Source organism: Corvus kubaryi, unplaced genomic scaffold (assembly GCF_017639235.1).
Source record: "Corvus kubaryi isolate FWS band 111438036 unplaced genomic scaffold, C.kubaryi_AGA036_p1.0 72, whole genome shotgun sequence".
NCBI lineage: Eukaryota > Metazoa > Chordata > Aves > Passeriformes > Corvidae > Corvus > Corvus kubaryi.
The window spans coordinates 4,837,005-4,850,007 of NW_024582060.1; the positions used below are offsets into that span (position 1 = coordinate 4,837,005).

The 13,003-nt window shown below is 39.8% G+C and overlaps 1 protein-coding gene across 7 annotated transcripts in view; it reads right to left on the reverse strand.

Annotated features, from left to right (window-relative positions):
* Positions 1 to 6,361: 6,361 nt before the first annotated feature.
* Positions 6,362 to 13,003, reverse strand: part of LOC121675168 (solute carrier organic anion transporter family member 1A2-like) — a 47,623-nt gene continuing 40,981 nt past the window's right edge. For all 7 annotated transcript variants that reach the window (XM_042050313.1, XM_042050312.1, XM_042050317.1 and 4 more), the window contains 4 exons: positions 12,439 to 12,623; positions 11,821 to 11,885; positions 10,579 to 10,696; positions 6,362 to 9,709 (listed from right to left, as the gene is read on the reverse strand). In XM_042050313.1, the coding sequence (XP_041906247.1) occupies positions 9,550 to 9,709; positions 10,579 to 10,696; positions 11,821 to 11,885; positions 12,439 to 12,623 (528 nt within the window). In that variant the 3' untranslated portion in view covers positions 6,362 to 9,549. The remainder of the gene's footprint in view (positions 9,710 to 10,578; positions 10,697 to 11,820; positions 11,886 to 12,438; positions 12,624 to 13,003) is intronic.

Sequence of the window (13,003 nt, forward strand, 5' to 3'; positions counted from 1 at the left end):
TGGTGTGGCAGTCACTTAAGAAACTGCAGAATTTTTAGCCCTGGCCTCCTGCCACACTGAGGTGAAGCAGATGGCAGCTTCCATTCAGGAGCTGCCTCTTGTTCATTGGTGGAAAAAGCTCTGCACGAGGGGGACCCGCTTGTCACCGCTTTAGTTATGCTCAGTTGCACTGATTAAGCTTTCCTGCCAAACAGAGCCCCAGCCTGGAGCAGCACAATCCCAAGTGCCAAGCTGGCAGCCAGGAGACAATGTGAGCTGATGGGGCTGCAAGGGCAACGTTCAGGGAGCTCAGTCTGCAAGTCACATCATGAGTTTCCTGAGTCACAGAGGGAGGAGGGACATGAATTCTGATAGATTACACCCTACTGCTGCTGAAACATTGAAGGACAACATGTGCAAAATGAGGGGAGAAAAACAGTTAATCCTCTGCTTTAATAGCAAAAGAGTTCTTAGAGGAATGACTTCTACATAAGTTGTTCAGTCTTTTTCTTGGCACCACTTTTTCACCTCTGGAAAAGCACACAGAGGATTTGGGGTTGCTAAGGCAAGCAATCACTTGATCTTATTTTACTAATTCCAGCTTCTTTAGGTCCCAAAGAAAACTCACAAAAGACAAAGATACAAGTGGCAAAAATAATTTCAAAGTGGTCTCCTATGAGAATTTTCTCCTGTAAAACTTAATTTGGCAGCTCTTCACAGGCATCATGCAAAATTGGTGCCATCTAACTCTGCAGTAAGGGAATTTTCTCCCCAGTGATGGGAGCCTACTGAGTACTCCTGTGTAAAAACCTCAAACAATATTAGTGGTAAATGAGGAGTGTTATGATCTCTTCAAACTGTAAGACAGGTATTACATGTGTGCTTATATGGGAAACAATACCATCAACCTTAGAGAAATAGACATTAAAAATTAATCCAACTCATAACACTTCTTAGTCAGTTGCACCTTTGCATTTAGATATAATTTGTGCTTGAACTAATTAGGCTTCTGAAAAAGAAAAGGATATCTGAAAAAATCAAGTTTTTGTCAGAGTTAATGCAAGATTTCCAGTCTGAATCTCCAGCACATGCTGGAACAATGCTTTAACCTGAATAAAGGAATTATTGTTTAGATACACCCTACTCTTACAAATAAAACGTTACAAGATTTGAACAGCCCAAACTGGGGATGCTTTCAAAGCTGAAAAGGAGAAGTTTAACTGACAACCTTTGGAAAAAGGATGCTCACTTCAATGTATGCCACTGGAAATCACCTTTCACAAGTGTCTTATGCACAAGCTGAATTAAACACGAACCTAACAAACTGATGGAGAAATTTAGCTTCTAAAAATCACAGCCCTTTTGTGCCACAGAAACTTTGTATCAAAAGAAAGTAAACAAGCAAGTCTATAGTGGAATACAACCCAAAGGAAATCATCTTCAAATATGTTATTATTGATTTTTTTTCCTCAGGCCAAGATCTCTGATGGCCTCTCTAACCTCCAGCTCAGAGTGGGACCTGCCCATTGCCTGTGCCAGCCCTGTGAGAACGCAGAAGGTGCCTGAGCTGGGGTAAAAGGAGCAGGGAGCTGGCTCACAAAGTGTGCTAGTGCCTTCATGAGCAGAGCAGCAGTGGAGAGAAGCCCTCCACTTGTAAATAGCTACCTCTGGGCACTTCCAGTAGCATATCTGTGCAAGGAGTACACTTTCAATCTTATCTCCCCGTGGGTGGTAACAGGAGAAATTCCCTGCCGCGAGAAGAGTGCAAATCCCCTGGATTCCAGTAAATTTGACCAAAGTCATAGGAAGAACTCTTGTGAGCATTATGATGGGCCTACACAGCTATGGCTTATCAAAGTAGTGGTTGTTTAAGGGCTAGCCAGCTCTTGTATTCAAAAGTACGATAATAACAACTTATTAAATAATTCTTAAAAAGTATTCATTTTGTCCTTGGTGGAAAATGTAGAAGGAACATCTCAATACAAATTTGTTTGTATATTTGGATATTATAAACTTACCTTCACTTTTTTAAAATATGAAGAAATCTTAAAGTACTTTTATATGCAAGACTATTATTACTTATGAAACCTAGAGCTGTTTTTCTACTAAAGGGTGTTTCAAAAGTCATTAAAGAAAACTTAAAACTTTGTACTTTCGCTTAAAAAGAGAGGGATGTGGGAAGCTTCAAGGAAAATATTTCCTAAATTATCTCAGATCCGTACTTCCCTTTGCAGTTCCAAAGAAGGCTGCTTTTCTTACAGTCAGTTTTTGAAAAAATATTTTACGTAGAGTTTTGTTTTTCAATAAAACCATTCGTTAGAATAGTTTTAACATTACTTAAGAATTTTTTAAGCATTAGTTTCAGTAATTGGTTTTGAGCAAGCTGGGTTTTTACATGAGAACTAACTAAAGCAAACATATTGTGAACTATCATTAACATTGTTGTACAGCATAAACTTAGGCAAACATCCCACGGGAATTTCTTTCTTCTACTGAGGAATGTAAAGATATCACCCTCTATGATCTGGAAGAAAAGTCATAGGTATCACTGACACAGCTAGAGCTCTAATCACTGTTTTGGTATTCCACTGCAGGAAGCAGCATGGTTCTTTTTCACCCATGTTTCTTTGTTTTTTTCTTTGTTCTTTACAGAAGTTCTGTAAAGCAAAAACAGGAGTCCCTGAGACAAGTTTCTGACACTCAGCTACATAGGACCAATGACAATCCAATTTGCAAAAAATAGTTCTTTGCTTTTTGTTTTGTTAATGTCCCAAATTATTGAAAAATCTCAAAGGTAAAAAATTCACCCAGTATCTAAATGTTAAAGCAATATACAATAAGCCATTTTTCAAGGAAGCAAAACAAAAGGCCACCAAGAAGCAGTTTTCAGAGCAATAGGATATGGAGCATGACACAAATTTCATGCATTCTTGAGACAAATCATAATGTACCTAGTACACACAGAGAATTTACAGCCTTACTTTAGGGAGATTGGCACTTGTAAATACCTGAAGAATGTAAAAATATCAAAGAGAAAAAAAATAAAGTTAAATTGGATGGGAAACTCTATATTAAAATAAAAAATTAACATTACAGGGTGCTTGTGACACACTGGGAAAGGTTCCAAGAGAACAAAATTAACAGAGTATAAAACAATCTCCAGAGAAGTAATAGAAGTCATGCCACCTATATTTTAAAATTTGACTTGGCAAACATCAATAAATATGTGCCAAGAAATAATACTTTACTGATGGTAAGGAATGTAATTTATTTACTGTACTCGATTTATAAAGTCAAAAGTGTTAAACCAACTTGGTCAGTACAAGAATTAGAGGCCTGGGACACTAAATTGTTGCCCTCTGTTCCTTACCATCCCTGCCTGCATTCTCCAGCATGAGCACTATAAAGGGACAGGAGTTTAAATCCGCTTTGACAGCCCCAGAGCTCCCATTTGCAGCTTGCAGTGCAATTGTTATACCCGAAGCAGATGCACCAGATGTTTTCTCTCCTGCTGTAGTGTCAGTGCCAGGGATGTCAGCCACAGCACCCTCTGCTTATTGCCCTCCCTTTCCAGTGACCACAGGCAACACCTTTTATCCCAGAGAATTATCTGCCAGCCCAAAACTCTGGGGAAGCAGTTTTTCTTCACTGCGCACCAGGGAGTTATCTGGATCCCTTTCCATGCAAACACAAGCTAAATGGTACCTCTCTTGGTACCTCTTGGTACCTCTTCTCCTACCTGTTTACTTTTTTTAAACTAAAGGTATATTCAGACTAACCTGAATCTTGGTACTCTCTCTTCCTGTCTCTTTATTTAAAACTGTTATTGTGAGTTTGTGATTTTAAAAATGCAAATTAGCATTGAGAGTTCAGCTGTCATTTAGGGCACTCAGGCCTTTGAATTTCACAGAGTAATTCCCTATCAGTGATCTCTGCACCTGGAGGACTGAACTGCAGCCCTGTATAGGCTCCTCTCTCCTTGGTGTTACACACACTGTGAAAAATTCACACAGCAGAGAAGTGAGGTTGGTACCAATTACACCACCTACACTGAATGACTGCAATAGATCACCCTCAGAACCAGAAGGGCTTCTGTGTAATACGGGTTTCTCTGCTATTTATCAGCCTGCAGTACCAAAGGAAAACAGCTCTCCCACACTTACCACCCTTCATGTCCCCAGGTATTTACTGAAGTTGTAATTCTTTTTCTTAACAATACCACTGTCTGACTCTGTGTGTGTATAGTATCAAGTTCCTGATGTTCATACAGAAGTAAGATTTGGAGAAATACCAGCTCTTCTCTTCTCTACATTGACTTGTCTAATTAACAAAGGAAAATATTATACTGGATCTCAAGGTCTCTGTGAGGACAGCTTATAGCTGAACCCAGCCTCTGCTGCTCAGGCCTTTCTGACCTGAAAACATAGCATGATAAATTAACAGAGGAACTTGGAAACAATGAATAGTTTTGTCTTTCCTATATTTGAACTTAGAAATAACTTCTCTAGCACCCAAGACAGGATTTCAGATGCCAGGCTTCTACAGGAAAGGAAGGAAAATGAAAAGGGAAGTCCTTTATTAGACTCCATCTGTTAAATTGTAATGCTGGAAAATTGAAGGACAGCATAAAAAGGCTGTCTCTGTCTGAAACAAGTCTGTTTGGGTCTGCGTGCATATATAGATATATATACACACACACACACAGACACAAATATATATATATATATATATATATATATATATATATATATATATAAAAACACATCTGAAAGGAATGTTCCTGCAAAATCCCAGTCATGGAAGTAGAACTGTCAAAGTAGCAGCAGCAACATTGCAAATCCTGCTATCCTATTATACAGACTCACCAGGAAGAACATTCAGAGCTACAATGTGAGGTAGAAAGCTACATCACCACCACCACCAAAAGCAAAACAAAACAAAACAAAACAAGCAAACAAACAAACCCCACGAGTCTTGTGCCCTCTTGGCAATTTTTTCTAAATTCTGAAAATTTCTGCAGAACCTTAAGCTCGTTTTATATATGATTCTGTCTTTATATCAGAAAGTTTTCTTGCAAAGAAGGAAAAACCATGGTGTACCAGCCAGCATGCAGCTGCCTGCACTCTGGCCATCTGCTTTGAAACAATAGTAACAGCAAAGGTACAGCATGAACTGGCCCTCTCTGTGTCTCATTAACCTCAAATGAGAAGTTTGTTTTTTCCAAAGCTGGTTTTGGAACCATTTAAATGATAACCTCACAAAGCCAGGCAGCCTTTTGACCAATGCAGGGAGCCGAGGCATTTTAGAAAGCAAAACCTCTGGAATGAACTATTTCTTTTAAACCACCATTTCCCACCTGTAATGGGGCTTTCTGCCCTCCATGTAAGGGCCTTCCTCTTGCTCTGCCCAGGCTGTAAGGATCCAGCAAGTTGCCAGCCTTGGTCACACACATGAGCAAAAGCCCTGAGCACAGTGTGCTTGTATCCCCTGAGCACCTCTGCTGGAAATTAATAGGCACACTTCTGGCCTGGAGCTACCAAATGGTCTCTTCTAGAAGGGAAGTCAGGCATTGCAACACCTAAGATTTCGCCTTCCAAAGGGATCCTCTGTTTTGTCCTGTGATTTAGTCTGCTGTGATTTAAGAAATGTATGTCCTTGATTCCCTGGACAAAGCAAGAGAGGGGCAATTACCAAGTAATTTTCTACATTCTCAGAGAAAGTCCTAAACAAAGGAAGTTCAAAATCCCAACCATCGTTACTGGGAACACTTTATGCCTTGTTAAGAAAGGAAAAGACTAACAACAATTCTGTGTGAAAAAAAAAACCAGCAGTAGCCCAGAACTTGTTGCTGGATATAGCCAGTTTGTATCATGTGACCAGACTTACATAAACTAAAAAGTGATCTGGCTTCTTTGCACGCCAAATCCCATCCCAGCTATTCTCAGGGTGCTCCTCTCCACAGCCACAGGCTGAATTAGCTGCTGGTACCATGATTTGCTTTGATGAGAAGAGTCTGTAGGGAAGAGTCAGCTGCTAAACTCCACTTGAGATAGAAAGATTAGAAAAACAGCCCGCTGTTCACCATAGATGAAACTACAGAAAAAGAAAGTAAACTTAAGCTGTCAGTAATACTTACCCAAAATTGTAATCCTCATGTGTTCACAGACTACACGTGTTAATATATGTTTGTATCACAAACACAAAGCCAGCATCATATCACAATCAGACTTGACCTCAACCAAATTATAGTGTAAGGATGCAGCTTTGGTCATCACACCTCCCTTCTGTCCACTAATTAAAATCAGCTTGCCAGGTAACATATTTTCCTCCCAAATGAGTAATTTCCTGTCAAGAAAAAAAACAATCATGATCATAGCTTGGGCAATATGCATATCCAGAAATGTTTAATTGTAAAGGTTTCAATTCTTAAAAGTTGGAAGCAGCAGGGCTGCAATGAAGGTTATACCAGACACAGTATTTTTTAGGATACAGGTTAGACTAAAATAATGAGAGACTTGGCAATTAAAAGCTGATGAAATTAAAATACAGACAAAATAAAAATAATGAAAACAAATTATAAAACACATAGCCTGCTCATGCACAGAGATGTGCATTTTACAAAGCACTGACATTTTTCAGTGAGACTGAAGACTTGTTCTTTCTTTGAAAATGATGGCTCAACAGCTGATCACAGTCAAAAAACACCCCAATGGAACATCAAGGGTCATTACAAAAGACCTTGAGTACAAAATGCTAGATGAATACATGTTAAAATGCTAGATAAACACTTGTGTGCACAGTTTGTGTAACATTGCCTTTTAAATACCTCCAAGATCATCACATTGCCTGAAAAACTTCAAGTTTTTGTTTCTCAGTGTTTGAGAGCATCCGTATCCAGGCATCAACACCCAGCCTTCCACTTGGTAGGCTCAAGGATCAAAATTCAGCTCTTGAGTGCTCTTTCCTGGGTTGAAACTTTAGTGACAAAGATGTAGTTGGTTGTACTGTGTTGGCTGTCTGCTGGGCTCTCAGGCACTCAGAAACCTGACACTCATTTTTATAATTTCATATTGGACTTCATCAACCCAGATATTCGTATGTTGTTGCTTAATAAACTTTAGAGCACTGTTACTTCTACTGCCATTATTCCCATTTGTGACTTGTGCTACCCACAGTGCTGACACAGGTCTTGGTGCTTGAAACATCAGACCAGGACCAGACCAAACATTCAAGCACAATGAATGCCCTCTGAGTACCTTCTGTAACCCACCTCTGTTCAAATGGGGGTCACAACTGTGTCTGTTTGGGGTTCAGTCTCAAAATATCCAACAGCACTTATTTAAACAATAAACATCAATAAGGCCAATCACTTTAAAGCACGTGTTTAAACAGTTTTGCTGAATCACAGTCAGCTTGTTAAAACTTGAAGGAAGCCAGTCTAAAGCTTGGCTTTACATTTGAAGGACTAGCTTTAAGAGTAATTTTCTGACCTCACAACCCAATCCTAGGAGTGTCTGTTGTACCAGGCATGGCATATCATACCGGATTCATGAGGATCACCTTGGCACAACCTGCACTCTCTGTTTCCTGGTTTTGCTCTGGAGATGCAATGTTCCCACCACAGGTTTATGCCCAGAAGCTTCTCTAAGGAGGCATCACCCATCCAGCACTGCCTACCTGGATGCACAGTCTGGGCAGCAGAGCCCCTGGGGAACCTGGCCTTTTTCACTGCTACGCTCTCAGGCAGATGAACCAGAGCAATTAAACACAACATTAATATATCTACTGAAATGCTAAATTCAAGACTTGGAAATGTTCCTGCTGAAATGCTAATTTTAAAACTTGGAAACGTTCCTATCTGCTTCCTTCCACTTCAAAACACAGTGAGTTAACTAGGTCTGACCCTTTGGCAGTGCTCTATTTATGTGGCACAGATTTGCCTGCTTAACAAAGTCCTTTTGTTTCCCACGGCTGTGAAATTCTGGTGCTCTGTAACTTTTCATGTTTCCCAGGTTACCTTGGCACCAAGCTGTGACTAAATGTCTGTAAAGGATTTTTAACTCCAGCTTTGGAAGAATATAACCACAAGGAAGAATGATGGCTTTCAGTGAGTACCCCATGCTAGCAAGAGCAATGCTCAAAATCAGCTTCAGATGTCCGCAAAGCTTCTGGGAGATCTGTGGTTAAATAGGGAGCTGAATTATCTGTTCTGCTCTGTTCCTGACTGCATCATGTTTATCTTTCTTCCATTCCCCTTCCCCATGTTATACCTGTTCAGGGAGACAGGGGCTATGACATCTTTTCAAAAGAATTAGTTTTAAGGATCACTTTTATTTGAAGAAACTTCAAATTATGAAGCTGATTTCCTGCTCTGTGGGAGGAAATGGATCTTTTCTCACTGATTCCACAAGGACAGGAAGCAATTCCAAGCACACACACATATGGTATCAATAAGACACCTTGAAGCAAAGAGATTGTAACTGAACTAATGAACTACTGTGGCAAAATACCCTTCCCTTTTTTTGGTGGCTGCAGAAGGCCCCAGGTGGTTTGAATGGGAGCAGGTCTGTGCCATATAGAATAAATAAGTAGGAAATATTTGCAGGTACTGGAGCATTGGTCTGTGGTCATTCCACAAACTCCCTCCATGCCTTATCCAGTAGGGAATAATAACCAGGACCTGTAATAAAAAGCCTCAGGAAGTCATTGCATGGACACTGGCAGACAGACCTAAGGGTTCTTTGCACTGGGGCCAAATAAGAGGCAGTGCCAAATCAGATGCTAAACATGGATGCACTAAACCACAGAGACACCTTGTATGACTTTTATTAGCAGGGTTTCCTTTACTTTTTTTTTACCTGAGACATTTAGGGTTTCTTCCTTAAATATTTAAGACATCCCAGGGCAGCAGGTAACGGAAGTAACGAATCCTGATGACCTTTCCTTGTCAATGCTCTACGCAAATCTTGAAACATCACCATAACACGGCATTTTTTAAAAATGTAATTTTTAAATTTATTATTATTGCCAAAACACCCAGACATGTCATAAACCAGGTTTCCAGTATTTTAACCACCTGTACTATGCAGAATAACAAATAATCCCTGCCTGAAAGGACGAATAATATCATTAAATAATATGGAAAATGGGGCCTGAAGAAGCCACAAATCCTGTCTACAGTCAAAGAGAGAGACTCTGACAGAAACCGTGGGAGAATTCCAAGATGAAATCTGGCATCACCTGGAGTCAAACACAAAACTCTCTCTATTTTCAGTGAACCAGGTCTGAATGCATATGTTTCTGCTTCATAGCCCTTTGCTCAGAGAACTCAAACCTGGCATTTCATAAGTTTTCTTATTTCTAGTCCTTTTTCTTTTGTACCAAACACATTTTTTCCCATGCCTTGTGTTTACAAACTGATACTTTTATAATATAATTAGGATAAAACTACGTGTAATTCTATTAATCTCTGTCCAAGTGTTCGTTAGTTAAAGTACAAAATTCTTCACAAGGATATATCCAATATTTACAGTGCAATGTTTTTTCCCCAACATGTCCTTCTGTGAAATGCTATTTCACTGCTTCTTGCTCTTTATCCTGCATTTCTATTGGTGCATTCAATAAGATTGGCTTTTCAGATTTCAGTTTCTTCTTTAGAAGGAGGAGAATTAGTGTACTTGGGATGTAGGACACTCCACGTAACACTGCTGGCAGGCCAAGATAGAGCCACCTGAAATAAATCATGAGTTTCATTAAATATATGCATTTGTAAAAAAGTACAAAACTATTCAGCAAACACTGTTTTGTGAAAATTACACAGCCAGTCTAAAGCTTGTGCCCTGATCCTTTTGGATCTCACAGAGGATGAGAATAGGAGAACAGAGAATATGTCAGTCAGCGAAATGGCCTTTTACATCTCCCAGTTTCAGGCAAACAATTTAGCCAGTGAAGTCAGGCACCTGGTACTCTTATGGCTTTATCCATAGGGAAAAGAGAGAGTCCTGAAAGGGATCAGACTACCTGGTTAAAATTTCTAGATATTCATAGGAATATTCTTCCAAATCAACCTCAACACATTATTAAAAGGAATTAGTATGAGGCCACAAGTTCAACTAGATTTTTCTTTAAAAATCCCACAACAATCCTTGAAGGACTATAAAAACATGAGGTGAGGTATTCTGGGCCAATTTCCAACTTGAGTTACTGTATCTTCTCTAGAAACTTCTTCTCTTTTTAAATTCAAGTAGTCTTTCAACCATTTTCTGTTCAAAGAATTTGCAGTCACCCATTAAAACTTTTTCCCACGTAAGCTTGCTGCTTTTCAGTAACTTTATCATAATTCAGTGTTTTTAAGGCTTGTTCTCATGAAAGGTTATTATTGAATATTATGGCACCAGCACATTGCTGTTCGAAGGTTTTTCCAATGTCTGTGTCAAAGGTGGCACTTGACAAATAAAGCCAATGCCAAAGAAAATTATGTCACGTCTCTAACACAGGAGCAGTTTGTCTACTAGGAAGACATAAAGTGCATAAAATTACATCTCTATGCGTGCAATAATAGAGTAAGAAGGAGAAATTAAAATAAAGTAGAAAATATACCTGTATGTGACAATATCATACATCCTACATGCTCCTTCTCTGCCACAAGTCATAGTACCCCACTTCAAGCAAGTGGTATCTATCAAAGCTCCAAAATAAATGGGAGATGGAATTCCAGCTAAAAAGGATATTAGCAACATTTCTGTGAATAGCAGTTTTCTTCTGGTTATCAGCTACGCTACAGAGCCTATGCTGTTTGTCAGCTACTTCATCTGTACTGTCCTCTTGCAGCATGAGCCACGTTCTCTATATATCTTATGCTCTCTCTTCTTCCTCATCCACCTACCCTCAACCAAAGATTTTCTTCCCTGTGGCCTGTTAAACAATATCCACATGCTACAGTATGGACAGTGTTTCCTATTCAGAACTCAACATTTTCTCTAATCACTGAGAGACAATGCTGCCTTCAATAAACATAAACAATAAGCAAGAATGAAGGAATGCCACATGGCATTCCAACAAGCAGCAGATGTAGTCCCATGTCCTGGTTTCTGCTGGAATACAGTTAATTTTCTTCTAAGCAGCGGGTGCAGTGCTGTGTTTTGGATTTAATAGGAGAATAATGCTAATAACACAGTGATGTTCTAGTTGCTGCTCAGGAGTGCTTACATCAAGGAGTTTTTTGTGTCTCATGTTTTGTTAGTGAGGAGCTGCGCAGGAAACCATGGGGGGGAACAGCCAGGACAGCTGACCCAAACTGGCCAAAGGGATATTCCATAATCTGGAATGTCGTGCTTAGTATACAGACTGGACAGAAGTGGCAAGGAGGGACCAACTGCTGCTTGGGGATGGGATGGGTATTGGTCAACAGATCACACACAATTTTATTCTGCATCACTTTTTTTTCTTTTGTTTTATTCCTCTATTTTTCCTATTATTATTTTATTTTTCTTTATTTCCATTACTAAACTGTTCTTCTCTTAACCTGCGTGTTCTACCGTTTTTCCAACTCTCCTCCCTATTCCATGTGGGAGGAGAGTAAGTGGATGCATAGTGCTTAGATTCTGACTGGGGTCATACCAAGGTACCAGCCTATTACCCAGTATAAAAAAAATGCAAACTGCAAGCTGTTCTACTTTGCCATGCTGCTGAGATCTGTAAAAAAATCCTAAATTCTTCCCAATCAAAGGCACTCCATAGAAGCAATGACTCCTGTGCCATGCCCATAGCCCTGATGTGACCCTTCTCTAACTCTAGGTCAGCTCTAGCTGCTCTTCTGAAGTGTGTTAGGTATTTTCTTACCAAATACTCTTGAAGCCAGTCCATGGATACCCACTCCAAATGATTTCTCTTCAGGCTTTAGAGACCTGTATGATAATTGCATTTTACACTTATTAGTAGAGGTGACATTAATAAGAGCTATTTAACCCTTTTTTTAAATCAAGTTCTTCATCACATTAAGCCCAAACCATTCTAGTAAGAGCAGTCGTTGAAAGAGTTACGTTCATTAGGCGATTGCTGAAAAGTTCCTTATCTAGAACTGCCAAATCACAAAAGGAAAAGCTTCTGTCAAGGCACCCTCCACTTGTACCAAGGCCAACACAAAGTGCCAGGTAGCTGTGCCTTAATCAACATCACGTTCCTGTGATTGATAAACACATGGGTATCACACACCACTCAATGTCCCAGTGCCCTGATTCAGTGGTCCTGCATTAATTCAGGATAAAGCTGATAGCCAGAAGCAACATCAGATTATAAAGCTGACATGACACTAAAGCTTAGCAGCACAGAAATGACATAAGATTTCTCTCCTCTTCCTCCTTCCATAAGCAAACTAAGCAACTTTTAATTCCCTGGAGAATTAAAACCTCAAAATAAAAAGTCCAGTAGATTTCTTAAGGCAAGGAAATTTTACCGTACCTTATTAAGACCATGTATCCAGGCATGGCTGCTAAGGAAAAAATGAAGCTGCAGACTAATGTCAATATTAAAAAATAATGGAGCATCTTGTCACAGTTTTCATGTCCATCACACTGGCCCAGAGTTGCAGAGATGTTTTGAGATGAAAACCCTGAGGCTGCGACACAGGTGCAGTTTTCAAATACCTGTCATAAGAGTGTTTTAATCACACAGATTGTCCAAACTCACACACTGAGTGGCAAACCCACACTCTGCTGGCACCCAGCTCACTGTCTCCTGCACTTGAGATCGTCACTCATGAGCAGCACTGCACTGTGGCCTCTCTCCCAGACTGCCAGGCACAGGTCCAGCCATCCCCTGTATGTGGGGATAGAAGCTCTGAAATACCTGGTTACTTGTTTAAATCTACAGGGTAAAAGAGATTATTAAGTCCATGCTATAGACTATCATTTTGGCTGAAATGTTCTTGGGCACTCAGGTTCCCAACTGGCAATACCTTCAGAATAATTTCTCACTCCATGTTAAGCATTTAAGATTCCTTTAATTCTTAGTAGAGAAGCACTCT